At 43.4% G+C, this 25,165-nt stretch overlaps 2 protein-coding genes across 3 annotated transcripts; one reads left to right on the top strand and one right to left on the bottom strand.

The window, feature by feature from the left end:
- Positions 1-417: 417 nt before the first annotated feature.
- On the bottom strand, positions 418-4,678 carry HMGN1 (high mobility group nucleosome binding domain 1). Its single transcript, XM_053455756.1, has 6 exons — positions 4,424-4,678; positions 3,191-3,226; positions 3,056-3,085; positions 2,880-2,936; positions 1,801-1,932; positions 418-1,513 (listed from the first exon to the last, which is right to left on the bottom strand). Exons 1-6 carry the CDS (start codon positions 4,436-4,438, stop codon positions 1,469-1,471), a joined length of 315 nt encoding a protein of 104 aa, XP_053311731.1. The 5' UTR covers positions 4,439-4,678; the 3' UTR covers positions 418-1,468.
- A 93-nt stretch (positions 4,679-4,771) lies between these two features.
- GET1 (guided entry of tail-anchored proteins factor 1) lies at positions 4,772-25,165 on the top strand. Of its 2 annotated transcripts, none has more exons than XM_053455753.1 (5): positions 4,772-4,842; positions 7,245-7,410; positions 12,999-13,066; positions 20,342-20,456; positions 24,827-25,165. In XM_053455753.1, the coding sequence occupies exons 2-5, from the start codon at positions 7,287-7,289 to the stop codon at positions 24,898-24,900; spliced, it is 381 nt and encodes a 126-aa protein (XP_053311728.1). In that variant the 5' UTR covers positions 4,772-4,842; positions 7,245-7,286; the 3' UTR covers positions 24,901-25,165. The 2 variants fall into 2 exon arrangements, with proteins under 2 accessions (XP_053311728.1, XP_053311727.1); XM_053455752.1 differs by lacking the exon at positions 4,772-4,842 and adding an exon at positions 5,305-5,443.

The raw sequence follows: 25,165 nt of genomic DNA, 5'->3' as shown, positions 1-25,165 counted from the left end.
AGGGGTTAAACTAAACAAGATGGGTGTATTCTAGCTAGTGAGGGGAAATTAATCTTCTGGTAAAACTCACTGGTAACATACCAAGGTCATGAGCTACACACTAAACATGGCTGGCAAAGCCTGAGTATGGGTCCTTCTGGTGTTGGGGGGGTGTAGAGCAAGTATGAAGGGGACCTTGAGCTTTACATACGTGTGCTGTAATGTTACATACCACTAAGCCAGTGTTGTACGCAAAGCTTAATTTTAAAATTCATGCACAGGCAGATAGTGGCATGGAAGGGCACAGACGCAAGTTCAGATACTGATAACCCCCCCCCACCCATCTTATCAAAAGTTGAACCTATTAGGATAAATAAAGTTTTTTTTTTTTTTTTACACAGACACAAAACCGACAATTACAGTCCAACAAAATCCAGGTAAATTTTCAACCAGGTTTTATTGGTTTGGTGATAAGTACACAGACACTATCAACAATCTGTACATTTTTTAACTCTTAAACTCTAGTTAGAGTGGAAATCTAGGAAAATAAAAACATGTAGTTGAAATCATTACTCTAGCGGCTTCTCCTCCCCCCATCTTAAAGTTAAAGACAACTTGTTTTGTAGAAAATCTAGCACCCCTCGTACCAGCATCTTTGATGCGATAAATACAACCCCGTTCTTTCCCCAAGGAGGCAAAACCGAATTTCATCCGCCAAAATTCTTTAAAAAAAATAAAAAAAAAAAAGGGGCAAAAGGTTGACGTTGGATCCGCCACGTTCTCCTATCCAGTACGTCACATCACACACTACACACGCAAGGAAGTTTCCCCGGAGAGAGAGTCACAGCACTTTTACAAAAGTTACTGAAAATAAAATACCACTACCCAGAAAAAAAAATAAAAACAATGTCACAGATAGTACACAATTCTTAGAGGGAGATCCGTCACCAGGGGAGTTTTATTAAGTTGTAAAATTGTACGCAAGACATGGGTACAGAACAGATAAAAATGTTTTAAGACATTTGAAAATGCAGATTTGTTTGAACCAGTCAGGTGCCAGTCTTAGCCGGGAGGCAGCCGTCTGAGCTCACAGGTTACATCAGTTGCTATCTTGTCATACAAGAGACAGATTCTTAAGCCGTCGTGGTCACCGGCAGCTAGGACATTAGTCAGCCCAAGACCTACACTTCCTCAAGCATAACAATTTCATGCAATATTTTCCGACGGCGGAAAACCGGTATGCAATTACTACTCGTCCTATTAAACACAGGCATTGCAACTCCATCCAAATGGACAATAAAATTATATGGGGAGAAAAAAAGAAATATGGAAAAAATGCGGTGGGATTCCCTCCTATTTTAAAAATGTGTTTTCTAGAATTAAACTACTAAAAAACTTGAATTTACAAAATAGTTGATAAAAATATTCCTCTGAATTGTACAAGGGAGGTACAGGAACCACTGATAAAAGACTTGGTACAAGATGTGGGTTATTCAGACTTTGTTTCCTTGTCTCCTCCATCAGAAGCTGGGGCCTAGAGAGAGAGAAGAGTCAAGGTTAGAATGACAAGTGTGAAATAAGGAGAGATACATGGGCTTCAGGTCATTGTAATAAGTTATAGAAGTTTATTAAAAAGGATCATTCCTTAGCTTACCATTAATGCACAGCGCTGCTCGATATGATTGTGCGATACAAATCAACAACAATTCTAGTCAGAAGCTACACATTACTTTACCAGACTGCTGCCGCAATTAACTAATCCTGCTTAATAACAGCTAATGTTAATAAAAAGTTATCTTTTCAGCAATAGAAGCTACTAACCTCATCACTTTTTGTCTCCCCATTTTCAGAGGGCAGATCTTCCTTGGTTTCCTCTTTGTTAGCATCCTCAGTCTGTTTGCCTTTGGCTCCCTTCTTTCCTTTAGCTGGGACTTTTTTCTCTTCAGCCTTTTCCTGCAAGGAAAATATATGGAAACATTTAACATTCACAGCTTGGCCAAACTGACAGCGAGTCTTATCAAGGAAAAGCAGGTGCAGTCTAGAAGCATAAACCTATCTGCCAACACAGTTAAAGCCATTGTAACGTCCACTTCCGTCTGCTGTGTAAGCACCTTCTATACAAGGCTACTTGGTATGTCATAAGTGTTAAGTCTACCACAACAGCCAACGGATGCTTAGTGTTGCTCAATACACTCATCTAATACTGTGCAAGCCTCAGATTACTGAAGGAACACAAGTTACACCAGCGCATCACCAGCTTGTTGCACAATAGGGCCAACAGTATACCAGGAAATACACACAAGACAAGTCGAGGATGGCATCAATGCAACTGCTTAGGTTGCAAGTATAGACCCTACATTGGGGAACTTATGTAATGCTACAATGCCAAGAACTGGTATTTCCAGCCTTATGGGGGAGTTTACGTTGACGCAGTTCTGCTACACTTATGCATTTTCCTTAATTATAAACTTCGATGACTTTGCATGAAGCATTAGTGTTAAAATCAATGAGCAGTTTAACATTAGTTTAATACAGCATTAGAATATTTTAGTACTGAAAAACGCATAAACAAATTTAATTTGCCACATCTAGCTTTTCTGCTGGGAACACTTCAATGTTTGACACTAAAGCAGGCACTGAAATCATGTGGCAGAAACATGAGGAATAAGGGCTGCGGCTTAGAGAAAATTAGAGGACAGGTCTGCCAAGTTATATTTGTTTAACGTACTTACAAATACAATTAATGTATTAAGTGGAAAAAGTGAACTCTGTCTAACCCCCCAGAACCGGACCAGCATTACACATGAAATCAAAGTCATGCCTGCAACGCGCTTAATCCTGTCAGAACCTGCAGCCACTGACAAGAACAAGTCTAGTAGAGAAGCAAATCGCGTACATACCTTTACTGGGGCCTTCTCTTTTTTGGCCTTTGGTTCAGCCTTTGGTGGTGCTGGTTTCTGTTAAAAAAGCAAAATACAGAATATTTAAAAAAACAGTCAAACTATATTGAAGGCAAGCAAAAAAAATTGCTTGTTATGTACATAAAAAAGTTAATACACATAAAATGCATACTTACAGCTGACAACCGTGCCGATCTTCTCTTGGGCTGGGGAAAATAATTTACATATGAGAATATTAGACTACAGAACTATTAAAATAGAAATATATGTATATACATCTATAAAATGGCAAAAAGATACCAAATCCTTACCTCATCTTTTGCATCCCCAGCTTCAGCTGCATTGACCTATAATAAAAACAATGCACATTAAGGAGGCTTTTCTAGAAAAAAATAAAAATAAACTTAATATACTACATATATAACATGCTTGCTGATGTATATTAAGCAAATGGCAATACGCATCTTACGACAATAAGCCTGACCTTGGACAAGACAGCTATTTGCAACAGGTAGTTGGTCCTCCAATGATATTAAACCTGCAGAGGGCGCCAAGCTTTCGGATACAGAGGCAAGACTATTTCCCTCTGTGGTTAGACCAAGTTGGACAGCAGGGGGGTGTGACAGAAGCACTCACGCTGCCTCAGACAAACAAGCACCCATAGCATGTGCATGTAATCTCACTAGCCCACCCCTCCTCCCCCGGAGCGTGGATCATGCCCCGTCTGTGGAGAGGCAGAGGATGTGCTCTCCCCCTGCGCCGGGTCAATTACACACATACACAAAACACTAGGGACTCGATGACTCGTGACGTCAGTCACCTGCTCTCTTATTCGCATGCCCATTGGCTGCGGGTAGCCTGAACGTTCTAGAACGCCCGGACCTCCCCGCCGCACGCTGACCAGTACGGACTCTCGAGAGCTGAGGAGAACCCGCCACCGAGGGGGGGTGGGGGGCAGGAATGGCTCAGGCTGAGGGGAGGAGGAAGAAAGCAGCTTTTGCTCCCAATCCAAGTGCGCGCCATTGCTCTTCTATCCGACCCCCCTCTTTCAGTCAACATACGCACCCTCCTTTTTACACAGAACCCAACGTAAACAACGCAGACAAAGCAAATTAAAAAAAAAAGATTAAAAAAAAAAATCCCACCACCGAACTCCGTGCAACTAAAATAAAACTCGGTAATAAAAGCGTCACGCAGCTCGGTGCAATTAGCACGCTGCATAGAAAATTAAAAAATAAATAAATCGTGAAATCTGAGGTAAATAATGAGAAATGGTGTGCAGCGATGCGGAGCGCGGGATACTTCGCAGAGGAATCACGCGAATTAAAGACACCGAAGGAGAACAATAGAGCGAGAGTACTCGCCAAGAATTTGGCGGCAAAACAGAAATTCACCAGGCGGACCAGGTGCACGAGGAAAGCGGTGCAGGAAGGCGCTCTCTGACAGGAAAGCAGCGCGGGATCGCCTGCGCCTCATAAACACGGCTCGTCCTTGAGCTCTCCACATCTCCCACTCTGCAACATAATGTCCCCGAGCCGTCTTACCTTTCTCTTGGGCATGGCGAAGAGTTTGTGCTTCAAACGCTAAAAATTAAAAAAATAAATTACAAAAAAATCCCGATTTGGAGAAAGCGCGTAAAAACAAAAAAAAGAGCGAAAAAAACAAGTCTCCGCGGCTTGCAGCTCCAAACACTAATGGACGCCTGAAAAGCAATCCCTTTCCTCCTGCAGATGGAGTCCTCACAAAGAATACCTCGCTCCCTAGCGCTTGCAAGCGGTTAATATGCCAGCCACAGAACTAGTTCAAACCGGATAGGATCCCTCCGCCTCTTTATCTATTCACCGCTCCAACCTGCTGGGGGCAGGGGGGAGGGACGTTACCTTTATCCCGCCCACCTACCCCTGGGATTGGTTCGTCTCTTCTATAGAGCGCCTTTCAAACCATAACACGGGCACCTGTCTGGGTAGGTTAGCCTGTCAGTCATGTGCCCCCCTCCCTGCGCCACAATGTAAGGGGGGGTGAGACGGGGGGTATCTAGAAGGAAGGCGGGGGGGGGGTTGTGTAGTAAATCGGCTTTAGGTAATTTTTTTCCCTCCATCGGGGAGGCTTTTTCACGTTTGTTTGAATCGCTGGTGGTAAATAGAACGAAGCGCGCTGATTGGCTAGAGCGCGCCATGGTGGATGAAACGTCATCATCCTCAGCGTTCCAAACATATGTTTAAACGTTCCATCCCATATCCCAATGTTCCAAAGAGGACGGAGGGGGGTGGGGCGTTACAGTATGGCGACTGTACCCTTTTTAAAAAAATGTATTTATTAAATTAAAGTCAAAGTCAGAAACGATTAGAAAAGAAGTGCGTGGCTTTCCGTGCCCCGGTGCGAGGGAATAACATAACCCGGGTTTCACATCCGAGGCCCCCGAGGGGTGGAGTTTGGTTATTGCTATTGTGTGATGTGACCGTAAAGCGGGGAACATGGCGGAGAGCTGTGCGTGGTTGCTAGTGCTGAGCACTGTGTTTTTGTGCAATCTCTTTAAAATCCTGCTTCCTTCCTTTTCCTCAATAGTAAGTAAGCAGAGGGACGCTTTAAGTGACCCCACGGAGGCAGATCACTTCCACGAATGATAAAGGGGCGGTAGATCTATGAATTAGGAGCCTCAGACGGGAGGTGTAGCGCGGGGATCGGTTCCGGTCCCGTTACCCACGTTCTTTGTTTATAGTTCACAGTGATGCAATGTAGCTTTAGAAAGCGAACACCGGATTCGTGGAATCCCGGCCCTTCGCGATGAATTAGCTGCCATGTTCCTCGCGCGCTGTTTGGATTCGGTTTCACCTCACGTAACCCCAGTGCGTTAAAATGGAAAACACTCCACGCGTGCTCCTCACAGCCCCGCACAACCAAACGGCGCGCAGGACCTATAATCCCCTCCGTGGCCATCTGGACAGGGTCAGGAAAGGTGCCTTACCGGGCATCACCGATCCCCTGCGGCAGACACGCACCGGCAGTGGGTTTCAGGCACCATTATACCACCCAACTCGGGGCAGGGGGTTACAGTAACCATGGTTACTAAACTTTGTTTTACCTGAAAAGTAATTTTAAGATTTTTTTTCTACATTGTTGCAAACTTCCCCATGGAAGTGGAAATATAGTGAAGCCCCTGTGTTATTAATAATTTCATTTATTATTATTTATTATTATTATTGCAACAACAATGCACGCAGCGCTCGTTACAGTGCAGATATTCAGGGGTTAGGACAAGACTAGAATTGACATTTTTAGCTTCCCAATATTACCCAGATTGTATTGATTGTAGAATACAATACAGGGATTGTATTGATAAAGATAGATGTTTTATTGTCCCAATACTATATATATATATATATATATATATATATATATATATATATATATATATATATACTGACTAACAATATACTATACATACTATATATTGTGTGTAGATATATATATACTAACACTATACATACTATATATTGTATATATATATATATATATATACACTAATACTATATACTGTATATATATATATATATATATATATATATATGCTGACTAACACTATACATACACTATATATATATATATATATATATATATATATATATAATATATACACTGGCTAACTCTATACTTACTATATACTGTATATATATATATATATATATATACACACACTGACTAACAGTATACATACTATATATATATATATATATATATACATACACACACACACTGACTAACAGTATACATACTACATACTGTATATATGTATATTATTATATATACCGTATATGTGCCGATATGTGTCAGCGATCATTACTGATCAGGCTAAGTTACATTTTTGGGAGCCATGGCTACCTTCCTTTGTTGGGCATGCGTCCGTGTGATAGGAGTGATTTCACATGAAAAGCACTAAAACCTCTTTACCCCCAGGCACCATTATTATTATTTATCGTATTATACAGCGCCATCATACTCCACAGCGCAGTACAATGTGTAAACAGGACAAATACTATATAACAATTTGACTTTCAGACACAACAGGCGAGGAGGGCCCTAAAGAGCTTGCAATCTAGAGCGTCTACACAAAATACCGCGCAAGCTCATATTATTTTTATTGTCGATATGATTGATTTTTCAAAAGGCAGTCAAGGGCCACGTTACGAGATACACGGACCGTGAAAGCTTCTTGTTTAGGTATCACCCGTTATCACCTCCTCGCCCTTCTAGCACCTGTGGGCTGCATCTCCTAAGCAGCGGGAGAGCCAGAGGTTGCTGTGGATGGAGGGAATAAATAAATAAATTCCTTTTTTTTTTTTTTCCCTTTTTCTTTCATTTCTTCAGCTGTCTCGCTTGTTGCAGACGGATGCGGAGCAGGAATATCAGATGAGGTCTGAGATCCAGGGGATGAGGCAGGAGCTCTCCAACATCAGCATGATGGACGAGTTTGCCAGATACGCCAGACTGGAGCGCAAAATCAACAAGATGACGGACAAGCTCAAAACCCACGGTAACGATTGCAAGCTTCGCTGGCCGGATACATCTAGGTGCCTCTCATCGAAAACCCCCCCAAAAAAACGATTCATGATGGCGCTTTAAAGGCCACGTTACCGATACGTCGCTCTAGCCGATTGGCTAGGAAATGTATGGCCGCAATGGTTCGGAGCCAAACTGCAAATATGGCTGCTCGATGGGCAACGTGTACCCGCGATCGTCACGCTGCGGGGGTCGTGTGCTGCCCACCTTCAGCCATATTAGTCATTCTTGTGTCGATGTCATCAGTAGGCACAGCTCTCAATAATTAAGGCTGGTAATTCCGCCCTAAAAAACCCATACGTGACGTCCTCTACCCCCCTTTAGCTCTATTGTCGCTTTTTGATCTATACGTCAATATTTTGTAAATTTGCTCCATGTAGGGATCAGTGAGAAAAAATAATGGCTGCTGAGATATTTATTTCCCCGAGTTATGGAAGTCCAGGCTTTGAAGGACGCCATCGAGCGATAGTCACCAGGATGTTCTGCATAAGGTGGTGGGTCTTTAGGGGTCATGTCAGCGGGTCAGTGGGGGGTTTATCGGTTTATACATAGATTTATGCACGAGCTGGTTTATTGAACCTGATTAAATTAACGGAAGGCAATGGGGGGGGGATTTAGCTATGCATTATATAGGGTCTTCCAGGAGATTGAGACTTTAAGACACGGAGCCCCAGCGTAAGACGTCATATCTGGGCACTTGGCGTCTAAACGCCACGCGGCACCTTCTAATGCAGCCTACGGGGGGCTGCGCTGTAACGGCACAGCCTCCATGGTGTAAATGGGCCGGTTGGGGAGATCAAAGATCTCCCTTCTAACCGGCCCGTCGAGCAGCATGACACCGGGGAGTCTGATCTCCCCAGATTGCTGCCTCCCGGGCCTGCCGGGCTAGTCCAGAATGAATCTAAACTAGAGGGACATTAGATGTAATGTAAGGAAGTTCTACTTTACTGAAAGGGTGGTAGATAAATGGCGCAGCTCCCAGCAGATGTGGTAGAGGGTCTTTAAACATGCACAGGATAGGCATATGGCTCCTGAATCCAAGATGAGACCGACAACTGATTAAGGTATAGACGGACAGGCAGAGCGAATGGTTCTTATCTGCTGTCCAATTCTGTGTTTTTATCTTTTCTCACTAAAATATCACTGTTCTTTGTTGAGATGGTTAATTGCTGGACAAAAAAAGATGACGATGTGCGATGGCGGCCAGCGTAACAAGCATGGAGTGAACACACCGTGTGCCGTTGATTGCGCCCATTGATTGCGCCATGGTTTCTATGCTTTTATTTGATGTATGTTTGTGTTTATTCATGTTTTTCTGTGCGGTGGGTCTCGCGGGGATGTACCTGCGCAGCAGGGCGCCTTCATCTTTATCAATGGCTCGGCCGTAGGTGTAAACGGTCTTTTTCAGATGGATGAGGCAGCCTAGCAGGAGCCCCGAAAACCCAGCTTTGTTATCCGTTTGCTTTCTGTAGGTGTTTGGTCGCTGGGGACAAAGACATTCACATGCATGAAACTAAACGGCTACACGCGGTTCTCTCTTTGCTCATGTAAATGCATACGAAGCGGGGCGGGCGACACACCGGGGGTCCGTTATTATCTCGCCACTTTTGCATTTAGATTACGTGATAAAAGTAAATAAACAGCCCTTCTCCAACTGAAGATGAATCAAAAGTTTGGGGTCACTTAGACATTTCCTTGTTGGGGGGGAGCACATTTTGTCCATTAAGATAACATGAAATGGATCAGAAATCCAACACAGACGGGGTTAAATGACTATTGTGGCCGGAAAAGGCTGATTTTTAATGGAATCTCTTCATAGGCGTACAGAGGCTCTTTATCACTCCCATCACTCCTGGGTTCCAATGGCCCTTTATCACTCCCATCACTCCTGTGTTCCAATGGCCCTTTATCACTCCCATCACTCCTGTGTTCCAATGGTCCTTTATCACTCCCATCACTCCTGTGTCCCAATGGCCCTTTATCACTCCCATCACTCCTGTGTTCCAATGGCCCTTTATCACTCCCATCACTCCTGTGTTCCAATGGCCCTTTATCACTCCCATCACTCCTGTGTCCCAATGGCCCTTTATCACTCCCATCACTCCTGTGCTCCAACAGCCCTTTATCACTCCCATTACTCCTGTGTTCCAATGGCCCTTTATCACTCCCATCACTCCTGTGTCCCAATGGCACGTTGTGTTCACTGATCCAAGTTTAAGTTTCAAAGGCGAATTGATGGTTAGAAACCCTTTTACAATTATGTTACAGGCAGAAATGTCCTTGTTTTCCATGAAAAACAGCTTAGTGACCCCAAAATTTTGAAAGGCACCCCGCATAAAACACCTTAACTCCGTTATCTCCAGACGGACTAACCGGTTTCCAGTAATCAAATGCAAGACCTGCGGGTTCCTCCCTCACTTCCTAGATCCAAAAGGCCGATGGAGGCCATTAGCACCATAATGGAATTTCTAAACGGGGCAGCTAAGCTGGCGTTTACCCCGGCTCCAACCATACGCACGAAATTGAGTGTTTGTTTGTTTAGTCTGACTTCCACCTCTGGTTACTGACGCGTTATATCCACAAAATGTAAATTCCACCAATCGCTTGGACGACTTCTTTCTATTAAAGGTACAGGAGCATCATCACAAAGAAAAAAAGGTCAATTTTTACCGTATATTTAGCTGTAACACACAGGTTTTTAGTCAAAGAAAGAGGGGTAAAAAAGGCCTCAATATAAGACGAGCCTATGGGGTAAAGACATTTATGTACAATAGTGTAGGGGGTAGAACTGGTGGGGTTAGTAATGTGGAGTGGTCATTTAATCCATAGGCGTGCAAAATCTTGTACCGAGGATCATGGGATATGTAGTCCACAAAGATTTGCATGTTGGCATGTCTTTGAGTGCAGGCGAGCGCATGTATAATATGTCCGGGGGGCTGCAGTAAGCGGCTGAAGGGCTCGGAGGATTTTTTTTTTTTCTTCTGTAAAATATGGTATATTTGGGGGAAAATAATAAAATATTCCTTTATTAAAGGAATCCTGCATAATTTGCATGTTTTGTGTCCAAATATTTTTAAACTTTTCCGAAATTTTGAAAGCACGTCCAAATATTTTTTAGTATTTTTATAATATGTTGAAATGACGGGCACACATTAATATACGTTAAAGGTGCGCGTTTTTTCAGTTGAAAAATATGAGATTCCGTTTATTCCGTTCACATCTATTTATTTATTATATTTATTAGTTTATTTCTTAAATATTATGTATTGCTACGGTTTAGGCACTAAATTTGTCACGTGACAGATTAAGCTGCCCTCCTCCTCCATGAGAAGATACTTGCCTCCTACCTGAAATCAATGGGAGCGTTTTCCGCGCATGCCGTCGCTGGCGCGGGGGGGGGTGTGCGTATATTGCGCGCACGGAGATTTGTTCAGCCAAACACATCACCTGCACGGAAAATAGCCGAGGGGTGGAGAAAATGCATATGGGGGGCTTCTGCGGTATCACCAGAATTTAAAGGGGGCCACGCGTTGTGAGCCCGTACAAATACGGGCTTTGTCATGAAGGGGTTAAATAGGATTTTCTGGCTGTTCCCTGGTTCCTCACCTGGTTGTATGCAGATATTGGTCACGTCAGCAGCACCCCGAAATCTGTATTTAGGTGCTCGTTAGGAAATTAGGGATTATTAGAGGGAAATCCTCAGGCTAGAGAAAAAGATGGGTTTATGTTCAAAAAGAAACATTTGTATTATACCAAGCGCAACGAGGGGAGGGGCGACGTCCTTTTACATAAAAATTATAAAAAAAACATCGTGGGAGAGAGAAGAGAAAAAAAAAATACCCCTCGTCCGGTTTTCGGCAGGAGGGTTTCTACCCCGGCGCCCATTGCCGAGACGTCCCCCATCTTAAGGATAGCTGATGTAAGGATGCGGAAACCCCCTGGTTACTAAGGGGTTAATCGGTGACAGACACACAAATCTGTCTACTTATCGCTAGGTCTTACAGCACTCTAATCTTCCGAGATTAAACTCTTATACAGCCAACCATGACATAAAACAAGACAATTCATCAATATTATATATGTGAGTGTGTGTGTGTATATATATATATATTATATATATATAAGGATTTCCAGGAGATTTTGGGGGGTTTCTGTTGGAATTGTTACCCGTTCATCCAGTAGAGCGTTTGTTTGGTCCGGCACTGATGTTGGACGAGACGCCCGGCTCACAAGCTACGCTCCAGGTCATCCCAGAGGTGTTCGATGGGGTTGAGGTCTATATACAGTGTCTATATACAGTGTCTATATACAGTGTCTATATACAGTATATATATATATATATATATACACACGGTGTATATATAGATATATCAGTGCTGTAATATTTGGCCTTAATGGCCATAGGCGTCCCAGATATTTTAGGGTCTCCTACTTGCAACTCCAAGGTGCAGATTTTGGCTTTATTCACACGTGTCATTTTAACAAAGTCTTTCAATTTGCAGCCAGGCCTGATCTCTGCCCTTGATTATAGCAAATTTGCAAAGTTTCCCACCAATCAGATCCAAGTTAAGCTTTTTTTTTTAATTACCATAGCGAGGGTGAGGGTGGGAATGGCTTCTGCCCCCAATTTGGCGGTTACACATTTTTTCCTGAAGTGGTTAAGCCACCCGTGGTTGCTGCAATAAACGTGTGTATGCTTTGGCAATGTGCCTATAAGTAGAATTTTTAACAAGATTTTTTATGGGTTGTTTTTTTTTACGTCATTAAATGTATTATGACATCATAACCCAGCACTCAAAGCCCCTTACAAACCCCCCCACCCCATTCCAAGAAGAAACTAAGAGGAGGGATAGTAGTGGTGTGTTGGAGTGAGCGCTAGTTTAACTAATGAACAGCGGTAGTATAAAAACAATTTTAATATTCGCTTCCAGCGTCCCTAACAAGCTAATCACTCATCCCGCCCCTCGGGAATCATCCTCCGCGCTGTTCTGCCAACGCATTTTACATCAGAACCGACAACTATCGTTTTTAATCATATCGGGAGCGTCCCAGGGCCACACAGCGATAGACTTATCTATTAAACAAGAAAGTCTCTTTACGTTCCATTGGACAACCGCTTACCTGTGAAGAAGCCGGAATCGGTGAAACGCGTCGGGTCATCCGCAACACCATTTATTTTGGTGCCGGAACATAATAAATTCAGAGACATACAAACCGTCATATATGTCATCGGAACCGTACAATTCTTCATTTTTATATGCTTGTTTTTTACAACAACATTGACTATTAAAGTAATGTTTTTATGCTTGTAAAGTAGTTGTTTTTCCTCACTGTATTACCCTCTACCACTTCTGCTGGGAGGCTGTTCCACTTATCTACCACCCACCCACCCATTAAAGTAAAACTTCTTTACGTATCATCTAAGCATCTAGCCCTCTCCGGACGCACAGAGACTGCTCAGTCTTTGACTTTGCTTTTGCTCTGCATTAGTCGTACGGTCTAACCAGTTTAACTCTTTACTTACCTCCCCTTCTTGTTCACTAACCGGGATTTCTTTTACAGTTAAGGCCAGAACTGCTCAGCTTGCGAAAATCAAGTGGGTCGTCAGCATTGTATTTTATGTTCTACAGGTAAGTGAATTCTGTGTTCTAAACAGTTTTGGGGCATGTGGGGTGGGGAGGGAATTATCTACACCTGCCTGTAATGTTTTATGACATCAAAATATAACACTCGGCTGGCTAATCGAATCACAATATCCCTGTTTAAAAAGGTACCGATTGGGGGGCTGAAATGCTCTTAATAGATCCCCCTAAGAGCGTCCGTCATGTCTGTTTATTTTGTATTCCCCAATTTGGAATCTTTGAAGCAAATATTGTTACCCAACCTGCGGCCCTCCAGCTGCTGCAGGACTACATCTCCCATAATGCTCTTTCAGCTAAGGGGCTGACTGAGGAGGATGGGAGATGTAGTCCCGCAGCAGCTGGAGGGCCACCGGTTGGACACCCCTGCCATAGATGAAGGGGCATACCCAAGAAGTGCTGCAGAGCCTTTCGTGGAGAAACACTCCACATAGCATGTCAATAGCAGAAGAAGAGATAGTTAGGGGCGTCAAAGTTCATTTACATTAAACTGTCCCTTTGCGTATCATCCAAAGGGGCTCCTCCTCGGCTGCCATCATCACCGTATAGCGATCGTATATGATGTCATATCCCTGCGCTACGTGTCATAAAGGCACGCAGTTGCTTTCACGGTATCCTCCATAATGTAAATGGTGGGATGCCGTGGCGTGGAGATTGGGAGTTAGAGTCCTGAAAATCAGAACAGAGGAAGAGTTCGGCAAGAATGGTTATTCGTCCCATTAAGTTACTCCTCCGCTTTGTTGGTTGGAATGGACATAAGGTCAGGGCAGGGTGGCAATTAGATATTTGGGTTTTGCCCCCAACTGTCACACAACCCAGCTTCATTAAGGTAAAATAGCCCCTTTTAAGCCCCTTTTTATCTACAAAATAATTGATGAGTAAAAGGAAAGAGCAGCGGCTTCCTCCGTGGTGTCCTGTCATGAACTCTATGCCTGTTCGATGTTGTGGTTGACTCGTGAACAGAGATGTTAACCGGCTCCAATGATTCCTTCAAGACTTTAGCTGTTACTCTAGGGTTCTTTTTTTCACCTCATTCAGCATTCTGCGTTGTGCCTTTGAGTCATCATGGCTGGGCGCCTTACTTCTAGGGAGAGTAGCCACAGCACTGAACCGTCTCTATTTATGAACAATTTGTGTAACTGTGGACTAATGAATATGTAAACTCTTTGAGATTACTTTGTAGCTTTATGCAAGTCAGCAATTCTTGATTGTAGGTCTGCTGAGGTTTCTTTTTTTTGCGAGGTGTGGTTCACATCAGCCAATGCTTCTTGAGAATAGCAAACAAAAAATGTTTTTGTTTGTGTTTTTTTATGTCAAAGTAGCTCTAAAGACACCTCCAATCCTGTTTCATTGGTTGGACTCCAGGTTTGCTGACTCCTGACTCCAATTAGCTTTTGTTGAAGTGATAGATGTTCGCCTACTTTCTCCAACCCACTGTATGTTTGAATGATGCATTCAATATGGACAAGAACAATACAATCATTTGTGTGTTATTAGATATTATGTTTTTTTCATTATTGTAACTTTGAAGATCATACCATATTTTAAGACAAATTTATACATAAATGCCGGTAATTCCAAAAGGTTCACTTACTTTTTCTTTCCACTGTATATGCAGGTGTGTATGCTTTTATGTGGGGATATCTGTGTATGAATGCATAGGATTGAGCCTATTAAGCATATGTATGTATGCAGGGAGTGCTGGCACCTTCTGGCAAAGTGGCCCCATTGACCCCTTTAACCCTCTAGTAACTAACATACACACTCACTCATACAAACGTACACACTTATGCTACCACATATAAACACTCACACTAACATACAATTGCGCTACACACTCATGCTAACACTTATACACTCATGCTAACACATATACACTCATGCTAACACACACACACTCACTCATGCTAACACACACACACTCATGCTAACACACACACACTCATGCTAACACATACACACTCATGCTAACACATACACACTCATGCTAACACTTATACACTCATGCTAACACATATACTCATGCTAACACATACACATTTATGCTAGTACATACACACTCATTCTAACATACATACATACACATTAACACATACACACTCATTTGAACATACATACATACATACATACACACATATGTGCATGCTCAATCCTACCTGACTCCCTTACCCTCTCATTCCCCCTCCCTAATTCCTTTACCTCGTACCTTTTCCCAGAGCCTTCTTTGGAGCTGCTCACACACACACCTGACTTGCTAAGATTTGGTTATCATAAACCCCAAACTCACTGCCTACAAAGATTTCATTCCGAGGCAGCCGTAGCTGGGAGGAATATTTTGACCGCTGTTTATATAATTTTGTTACTCCCCAGATAATACTGTAATAAAAGTCAATTTTGATGTAAAAAGGCAGGATATCTTGTCACATTCATCCAATGTGTGCCATACGGTCACTTTGTCTACGGAGATGTTCGTTACAAATGAGGAGCTTTCTGACTCCCTTAAAGCTCCCACTCCTCGCTTGTCGTTTCGGTTGAGTCTCATTTGGTCTCTTTGAACCACTCTTGTTTGATCATTACTTAACAAAGCCTCCTTTGGGCTCAACATTTATGTCCTCCCCTTTGCTTCCAGGGATCCCTAGTGTGTTGCCCAGAAGCTAATAAATCTCAAGAGCCAGGTAGCCATGACTCCTGTAATTTTTTTAGCTTGCACCTTACGTTTTATGAATGTTGATATTAATCTTTATGAATGTTGCCCTTTGTGGCTCTCAAAATGTTGTTGTCGCCTAATTTTTTAATTGATTAGTCTAACCCCTGTTCTTGTCTATACCCACAATGACCTGACCACAGTTACTTTCTGCAGATCTCGCAGGTTTTGTTCTATGAAATCCGAGTATTTAGTAGTATGTAACCTCCGACCACCCACTTCCATTCCACCTTATTCATAAGTTTGGCCCTTGTTCTCCTTCTTTTAGTTAGTGTTCCACAAGGTTCCGTTCCGAGTCCTCCGCTTTGTATTCAGTTTTACATTGGTTCATATGGCAAACTGAGAAAATAAAATAAAAAGAGTAAATTAGATTTCAGTGCCCTTTGTACTCCGGTAATAAAGGTATGCCATCGACGGACTTTTCTTCTTCCAATCTTTCTGCTGCACCTGTGGACTATGTCATGGAATGCCTCTCCTCTATGAGTGGATGCCTGGCCTCTGATTGAAGAAGAACGGACATAATTAGTCCCAAGTCTCGTTCATTCTCCACATCCAGCCTACTTAGCAAAAAAAAATTTTCCATGTGTCCCTTACCAGACAAGATGGAACCAAAGCTCTAACTTCTCCATCATAAGCCATGATGCCCTCATATATGGTCTCCAAACCGAACCCCTTTGCCACTTATAGAACATAATGGATGCAGCTGCCCGCCATAGCTTCTTTACCCAAAATGTATGTTACACGCTGCTGCTCACTCAAAATCAGTCTTTGACTATTGGCTTGATTGGTGATTTATAGATTGGAAGTCAGAAACCGAGAAATTTGTGTTTGAGTGTGGAGGTGGTGGACGCCATCACACCTCTTAGACATTCGGCGACCGAAAATAAGATGGAACTTGAAAAGTACATTTTTTCCCCAAACGTTTTAGTTTGAATTATTATTATCAACAATAATATTATTATTTTTTATGTAGTGACATCATATTCTGAAACGCCAATAATAATAATAATATTATTATTATCATTAATACCGGTATTATTATCCTTTATTTATATAGCGCCATCGATTTACGCAGCGCTTCTTACAATACCAATATACAAGGGGTCTGACTAAACCAGAACTGACAGAGTAAGGCAAACATTAGTTTTTATAAAGTACAAGCATTAATTATCCAGCACAGCATGAAAATTGTTCATATATTTTTTTTTTTATTACTTTAGAAATTACGAGATCTCAGAGCAGCTCACGTTTTCTTGTATTTTGATCCCTCAACATTTACCCGTCCTTATCTTCTTGGCTGTCTGCTTCATCCCTTTTTAAAATAAATGTAGCCTGATAACAGGATATCGTGAGTGCCCAAAATGCCCATATAGTGAATTGGTGGCTATCAATCGTTTTCTGCTGTGTGTGTAATTATAAAAATATATAATAATCAAATTTATTAATAAAAATTATAAAAATGTTGGAACCCTGCTTCTTGTAGCGCACAAGATATATAAAACATATAACATTAAATATATTATATTACTTATTATATTTTATATTAATTATATAAATTATTATTATTATTAAATACCCAAATTACTATGCTACTTTAAAAATAAAGATCACATTCTCGTGTAAATGCGCTCCTAAGGAGTAGGCATGGATGTGGGGCTACACCTCTCACAGTCTGTTTGGTTTGTATTCGGTTTCCATGGAAACGATCTGTTAACGTTACCAGTTATTTTATTAAGTCATCCTCTGATGTAATATATAAACATAATTTCAAGGGCATTCGAATACCTTATGCGCTCTAGATTGTAAGCTCTTTACCTTAGTCTGTCTATTCTAGTGTTGTCATGCTAGCGCTGTCACACCCAGCGTGTTTGTTTGTACGCGGAGGATATCGCATATATTTCCCTCGCTGTATTGAAGCGTATGCTCAGGCTTCTGCCCCTCCCTAATGTTAAATAATTCGAGCAGGAAAAAAAAAAGGCGGTTGAGATTTTTGCCCCCGGCGAAACCTGGCTTTCAGACTTCTTCTGTTCCGTTGGTGGAGTCTGAGCATTTCATGCCAAGGTTTCATTTCTTTACATTCTTGGTATAGACACACACCTGCATTTTTTAAAACCTCAAGTTCACAATTTCGTTTAAGACCTTCGTAGTATCGCCCAAAAAAATAAATAAAATAAAAATAAATTTTTTAAAAAAGTGCTGCGTTTTCACCAGAAGAAAAAGTCCTCCGCAATTTAGGAGTTCATCCTACCGGCATATTAGGGGTTCTCCCTATCGGCACATTAGGGGTTCGTCCTACTGGCACATTAAGGGTTCATCCTGGCACATTAGGGGTTCCCCCTACTGGCACATTAGAGGTTCCCCCTACTGACATATAAGGGGTTTCCCCTACTGGCACATTAGGGGTTCGCCCTACTGGCACATTAGGGTTTCCCCCTACTGGCACATAAGGGGTTCCCCCTACTGGCACATTAATGGTTCGCCCTACTGGCACATTAGGGGTTCCCCCTACTGGCACATAAGGGGTTCCCCCTACTGGCACATTAATGGTTCCCCCCCATCTGGCACATTAGGGGTTCGCCGTACTGGCACATTAGGGGCTCGCCGTACTGGCACAGTAGGGGTTCCCCCTACTGGCACATAAGGGGTTCCCCCTACTGGCACATTAATGGTTCGCCCTACTGGCACATTAGGGGTTCGCCGTACTGGCACATTAGGGGTTCGCCGTACTGGCACATTAGGGGTTCGCCGTACCGGCACATTAGGGGTTAATGGAGGTATTTATACAATATGGTTCGCCGCCTTGCCAATTGTTTACACCCAGTGGAATTTCCTCACCGGGTAACGCCAGAAGGTGAATACTAGCTTTACTTAATCATTCATCACGAGATGCAGCAGAGGAAACATCGGCCGTTTGTTGAATTTAAGGCGGAATTTATCTTGAGTGGAAATAAAGTAACAAGAAGACGAATTAAAGGGCAAAAAGCTCAGACTATAGTTGTTTCTTTTTGATAAATAAATTCATTGAGGCTAAAAGCTATGTAGACGGCAGTCCCACTTTAAGGGGTGAGTGGTGCATGACCCCTTCTTACGGTGATCACCTTGGAGACTTTTCTTTGCTTAAGTGCATGACGTCGGCCGGACTGAAAAATAAGATGCGATCTTGGGAGTTCGATTACAAAAACTAAAAACATTATTCCCTCTCCGAGTACACAGAGGAGAGGAAACAAATACTAAAGTCCTGTGGAAAGATGCAGATTTTTGTTTTAGCATTAACCCTTCAGCAACCCTTTAAAGCTGATTACTTTTGTGATGACATGAAACCTAAGTGTACTGTGATATAGTTTAGTCCTAAAGAAAAATGAGGTTTATTTTATTTTGCTCCAATAAACTCCCTTTATCTGCAGACCTGGAGGCGGCCATTGTTGTCAGTCATGTGATATTTTGAGCGACTTTTCCGGCTCAAACACCACACTGAGCTGATGCTTTATGGCAGTGCTAACAAAGTCAGTTCCTCCATAGACTTTCATTAGTCAGAGTGTCCGACTGGGTGATTAAGACTGAGCAGCAGATCTGCTCCTTTAGTCTGAACGCACACAGCCACAAACAAGAGTGTAGTGTATGCAGTGGCGTAACTAGAGGGGTTGTAGCCGGCGACCCCTGCGACCCCTTCTTCCTGTCTTCTCTAACCGGTTCAGAATTGTATAGAAAGGGGCCTTCTGACTTAGACCGCACCAGTCCAGGTCGGAAGGGCACTTTATAAACTATTTTGAACCAGCACAGGGAGACAGGAACATATCGAAGAGAAAGCTGCTATAGTGGTGAGAGATAATTGTGTGTGTGAGCATGGATGTATAATTGTGTGTGTGAGCATGGATGTATAATTGTGTGTGTGTGAACATGGATGTATAATTGTGTGTGTGTGAACATGGATGTATAATTGTGTGTGTGTGAACATGGATGTATAATTGTGTGTGCGTGAGAGCACGGATGTGTAATTGTGTGTGTGAGCATGAATGTGTAATTGTGTGAGTGTGAATGAGCATGGATGTGTAGGTGTTAGTGTGCGCGCATAGATGTATAAGTGGGGTGAGATGGAGTGTTAGAATGAATGTGTAAGTGTGTGTCACTTGTGTAAGTGTGTCTACATATGTGTACCAGAGTGTATGTTGACAGGAGGGCCAAGGGGCAAAGAAGACACAGACAATTTGTTTCGAGGCAAGGATGGCACAGGTAAGCTGTTTAGGGCAAGGATGGCACAGGTAAGCTGTTTGGAGGCATTGACAAACTGGGGTAGAGATGGCACAGTCCTGTTTGGGGGGTTAGAATGGCTTGGATAAACTGCTTGGGCCAAAGACGCTCACAACCAGTTTGGGGCAAAGGAAGGGCGGGGCCACCTTTGCCTTGCTTGGTGATGTTGAGGGACTCTGTGTATCCAACCAATGTCATTTATCGCCTTATTGGTTGAATTATTGTTCAGGGCTCTGTATGTATGACCGGGAGCAATGTGAAACCCCAGATGGCAGACGTTTATACAAGATATCTTGTGCTTTTGATTTTTCCAGGCGGTCTTGATGATCTCTTTAATATGGAAGTATTACTCTGAACCGGTGACTGTGCTACCCAGTAAATGGATCGCACCTTTGGAGCGTCTGGTAGCCTTTCCAACAGGGATTGCAGGTAAGGTTAATAACAGCCAAATTATGGCTTTAATGTTATTCAGTGTGGGTATGCGAAAAAATCAAAACAAAAAATAAAATAAAAAATCTCTTCATTCTCCTCCAACCGCTCCCATGTCCCCGTCTACTTCTCCGCAGCTCCGCTCCTTGTCTCGCCTCTTCTTTCTGCTGTCTTCTTTCATCTTCCGCTCCTCTGTTAACCAGGCCTTCCGGAGAGCAATTCTAATAAACACCGATACTAAATTATGCAACTGGGATTCCAAGACGATGCTGAGGATAATACCAATCCTAAAATACAGAGATCCCATTCCTACGGAATAGTGAATGGGGTACCAGGGGCTTTGTAGGACAGTTGCAGTTCCAACAATGCATTATGAAGGACCTTCCAAAGTGTCCCCTGCAGGAAGGGCAGAGCTGCATCATCAGAGTTATTTAGCCGCATCATGATATATATAATAAAATAAAAATATATCATTGTTAGTCACCTGAAGTTTCAACCGTTTACATATACCGTATTTGCTCGATTATAAGACGAGGTTTTTTCCAGAGCAAATGCTCTGAAAAATACCCCTCGTCTTATAATCGGGGTCGTCTTCTCAGACCCCCCAAAAAATGTCTGCTGGGGCCATGCTGCTTACCGGTCGCGAACAGCGTCTCTTCTGTTAGAAGCAGGAGGACAGGAAGCTTGCAGCGTCCTCACAGAGCTCTATCTCCCCCTCCCTCCTCTGGGGGCGGGGCCAGAGAAGTTGCTCTACAGCCGGTCCCCTGCAGAAGTCTTCGAGTGAGAGATCTGCAGTTCAGGTAAGGGGGTGGGGGAGGGTTTTTGGGTAAGTATGTGTGATTAATGTGTGTTTAATGTGTGAAGTATGTGTGATTAATGGAATGAATGAGTATTTAAATGTGTTTGTGTGTGATAGCATGGATGTGTAAGGGGGGTGGGGGTTGTAGCATGGCATAGGGAGGCTGTAATCCCACTACTATCATCCCCAGGTTCCAGCATGTACTGGCTGCCTTGGCTTGATAGGAGTGTAATTGCTGTTAGCAGTTTGATATAGATATATATATACCGTATTGGCTCGAATATAGGCCGCACTTTTTTCCCCCACTTTAAGTTTTTAAAGTGGGGGTGCGGCCTATATTCGGGCTCTAGCGCCCGACGCCCGGGACATGCAGTCCCGGGCGCCGGGCAGGCAGCGGGGTTAAGATACAGATCCCCCGCAGCGGTGCAGGGGACCTGCATCCTTCTCCCCGATACGCTCAGACAGCCTCCCCTGCCAGCACTTCCCACGGGGGGGGTGCCGGCACGGGAGGTTATCTAAGCGTTTTACCTCTGCCCACCCCCGACTTACCGGAGCAGACTCCCGGGTGTCTTGCGGGGCCGGCGGGAGACATTTACGCAATACGCGCATGCAACTTCCGGTACCGGAAGTTGCATACGCGTATTGCGTAGATGTCCCTCGCCGGCCCCGCAAGACACCCGGGAGTCTGCTCCGGTAAGTCGAGGAGGGGGGGCAGAGGAGGACAGCGGCAGCGGATCGCGGGGAGGGAGGACAGCGGCAGCGGATCGCGGGGAGGGAGGACAGCGGCAGCGGATCGCGGGGAGGGAGGACAGCGGCAGCGGATCGCGGTGAGGGAGGACAGCGGATCGCGGTGAGGGAGGACAGCGGCAGCGGATCTCGGGGAGGGAGGACAGCGGCAGCGGATCTCGGGGAGGGAGGACAGCGGCAGCGTATCGCGGGGAGGGAGGGCAGCGTATCGCGGGGAGGGAGGACAGCGGCAGCGTATCTCGGGGGGGGGAGACAGAGTGGCAGCATGTTTTTTTTGGTGCTTTTTTAAAGAAAAAAAACTTTTTCTTTAAAAAAGCACCAAACTTTTAGGGTGCGGCCTATATACGGGGGCGGCCTATATCCGAGCCAATACGGTATATATATCTATATCAAACTGCTAACAGCAATCACACTCCTATCAAGCCAAGGCAGCCAGTACATGCTGGGTTAAAAGGCATATCATGGGGCTGAGTGGCATATAGGGGGTTAAAATGCATTTCTGGACCTCCAGAAATGCATTTTAACCCCCTATATGCCACTCAGCCCCATGATATGCCTATATACCTCCAGAAATGCATTTTAACCCCCTATATGCCACTCAGCCCCATGATATGCCTTTTAACCCCCTATATGCCAGAGTGGCATATAGGGGTATAAGGCATATCATGGGGCAGAGTGGCAAATAGGGGGGTATAAAGCATTTCTGGGGGCAGAGTGGCATAACTGGGGGGGGCAGGTTGGCAAATAAAAGGAAATTTAAAAAATATATTTTTCTCAATCATAGCTTTTATTAAACATGAAAAAATAATTTACATGAATTAATATTTACTGGTAAAACTTTTTTCCTATAGGGTCGTCTTATATTCAGGCTTTTTGTTTTTTTCCTAAATTAATATTTTGATTTTGGGGGGTCGTCTTATAATCGGGGTCGTCTTATAATCGAGCAAATACGGTAGTTATAATGCAATTAAGCTTAAACTTTGAGAATCGGTGTGGTCTAATACCTTCTTCTATTCTTCTTCTATTCTTATTGATGTCATACATTAGCATACAACTAAAGGTGTGATCTAATAATATATTGTATAACTAACGTCGTCTCCTGATGAATCAAGCACAGTCCGATCCTGCCTTTAATTTACAGCGATAAGTAACGTGACGCTCAGTGATGAACTTTGATGACCAGGGAGATAATAGTATGACAGGAGATTGGTGACTCCAGTAGGTTTGTGGCCCTCTGTCGCACTGACGTTGCCTGCGGGGCTGGCCCCTCACGCAGGAAGGCTGGCCGCGGTTGCAGGGAACGTGGGCAAGGAGTGGGGAGTGCTGCCTCTCCCACGAGCCAGAGTTTCTCAGCGATGACCCAGAGACCCTGGGAAGTGGCACATCACCCGCCCACTGGGGGGTCCCCCGTACATCATTCAGGGGCTGCTAACTTTAAAATGCCCGGGCCGCTTTTCTAGAGTGACCGGATATTCATTTTTGGAATATTTTACGCCCATCGGAAAAAAGAACAGTGCACTATTTTTGAAGTGTTTGACAGTCTTCTAGTGGGTGTCCAAAAAGCCATATCTTCAATGCCCTATCAGTCTAAACTTTAATTTGATATACGTTCAAAAGTTTGGGGTCGTTTAGCTGTTTTCATGGAAAACAAGGAGATTTCTGGCTGTAACATAATTGCAAAGGGGTTTTCTAACAATTCATTAGCCTTTTAAACTTAAACTTGGATCAGCGAACACACCGTGCCATTGGAACCCAGGAGCGATGGGAGTGATAAAGGGCCATTGGAACCCAGGAGCGATGGGAGTGATAAAGGGCCATTGGAACCCAGGAGCGATGGGAGTGATAAAGGGCCATTGGGACACAGGAGTGATGGGAGTGATAAAGGGCCATTGGAACCCAGGAGTGATGGGAGTGATAAAGGGCCATTGGAACACAGGAGAGATGGGAGTGATAAAGGGCCATTGGAACCCAGGAGTGATGGGAGTGATAAAGGGCCATTGGAACCCAGGAGTGATGGGAGTGATAAAGGGCCATTGGAACACAGGAGAGATGGGAGTGATAAAGGGCCATTGGGACACAGGAGTGATGGGATTGATGGGAGTGATAAAGGGCCATTGGAACACAGGAGTGATGGGAGTGATAAAGGGCCATTGGAACACAGGAGTGATGGGAGTGATAAAGGGCCATTGGAACACAGGAATGATGGGAGTGATAAAGGGCCATTGGGACACAGGAGAGATGGGAGTGATAAAGGGCCATTGGAACTAAAAATCAGCCGATTCCAGCTACAATAGTTATGTACATTAACCCTGTTTGCGCTGGATTTGTGATCTATTTCATGTTATTTTAATGGACAAAATGTGCTTTTCCTTCAAAAACAAGGGAGTTTATAAGTGACCCCAAACTTTTTAAGGGTATTTCTTTTTCTTTTGAATGTTTTCTATTCCCTAATGTACTTACAGGATTCTGTTATGTCTCATTTCTCTTGCATATGAAGGTTTTAAAATATCTCCTAGTATGTTTTTGGATGTTCTACTACAGTTTCAGTGTTTCCTTAGTTATCTCTATTTTCTTTCTTAATTATGACCCATTTTAAACGAAGCATGCTGAGCGTCCTGGAATTCTTCGAAGTAGTAGGCAGAGTATAGTTAGTTTAGAAGTTTGATAATATGCCGAATCTGTTTCATAAATAACTACCATATAGTAGATAATTTAAGAGGAAATATATTATCCCACAGAATAAACAGTGATTGTGTAAAATTTAGAGAGAAAATAAAACATTTTCCCGAATCGTTCTATTAAATGTAACATTTTCTCGTTCCAGGTGGTGTCGGAATCACGTGTTGGCTCGTAGTTTGCAACAAAGTTGTGGCTATCATGCTCTATCCTATCAGTTAAGATGGACGACGCGCTGACAACGCGACATTCCATGAACGCAGCCCCGCGCATGCGGTCAGAACGCGACGATGTAGCAAGCAGCTGCTTTACACTTTGTTTACATTATTTGTTATTTATTTAAATGGATTAAAGGAATCTGAGGCCTGCGATGCGATAAATACACTAGATAGCTGAGAAAATCAGCGCTGTTTAGATCTCGTCATCAAGTGAATATTATATGCATGTTTTGTGTGCGTGAATTAAATTAGCGCATGGATATTCCAAA

The sequence above is a fragment of the Spea bombifrons genome, chromosome 2 (assembly GCF_027358695.1).
Source record: "Spea bombifrons isolate aSpeBom1 chromosome 2, aSpeBom1.2.pri, whole genome shotgun sequence".
NCBI classification, from domain to species: Eukaryota; Metazoa; Chordata; class Amphibia; order Anura; family Pelobatidae; genus Spea; species Spea bombifrons.
Note: the sequence above shows the minus strand (reverse complement) of the source record. Positions and strands in the feature narration are given on the sequence as shown.

What these genes read in the sequence shown, in the direction of transcription:
- HMGN1 (XM_053455756.1), bottom strand. An exon ending in CTGGGGATGCAAAAGATGAG is followed by an intron (nt 3,086 to 3,190) that starts GTAAGGATTTGG and finishes TATTTTCCCCAG; the next exon opens with CCCAAGAGAAGATCGGCACG. An exon ending in GATCGGCACGGTTGTCAGCT is followed by an intron (nt 2,937 to 3,055) that starts GTAAGTATGCAT and finishes CTTTTTTAACAG; the next exon opens with AAACCAGCACCACCAAAGGC.
- GET1 (XM_053455752.1), top strand. Translation starts at nt 5,354, where the DNA reads ATGGCGGAGAGCTGTGCGTGGTTGCTAGTGCTGAGCACTGTGTTTTTG. An exon ending in TTCCTTCCTTTTCCTCAATA is followed by an intron (nt 5,444 to 7,244) that starts GTAAGTAAGCAG and finishes TCATTTCTTCAG; the next exon opens with CTGTCTCGCTTGTTGCAGAC. An exon ending in TTGTATTTTATGTTCTACAG is followed by an intron (nt 13,067 to 20,341) that starts GTAAGTGAATTC and finishes TGATTTTTCCAG; the next exon opens with GCGGTCTTGATGATCTCTTT.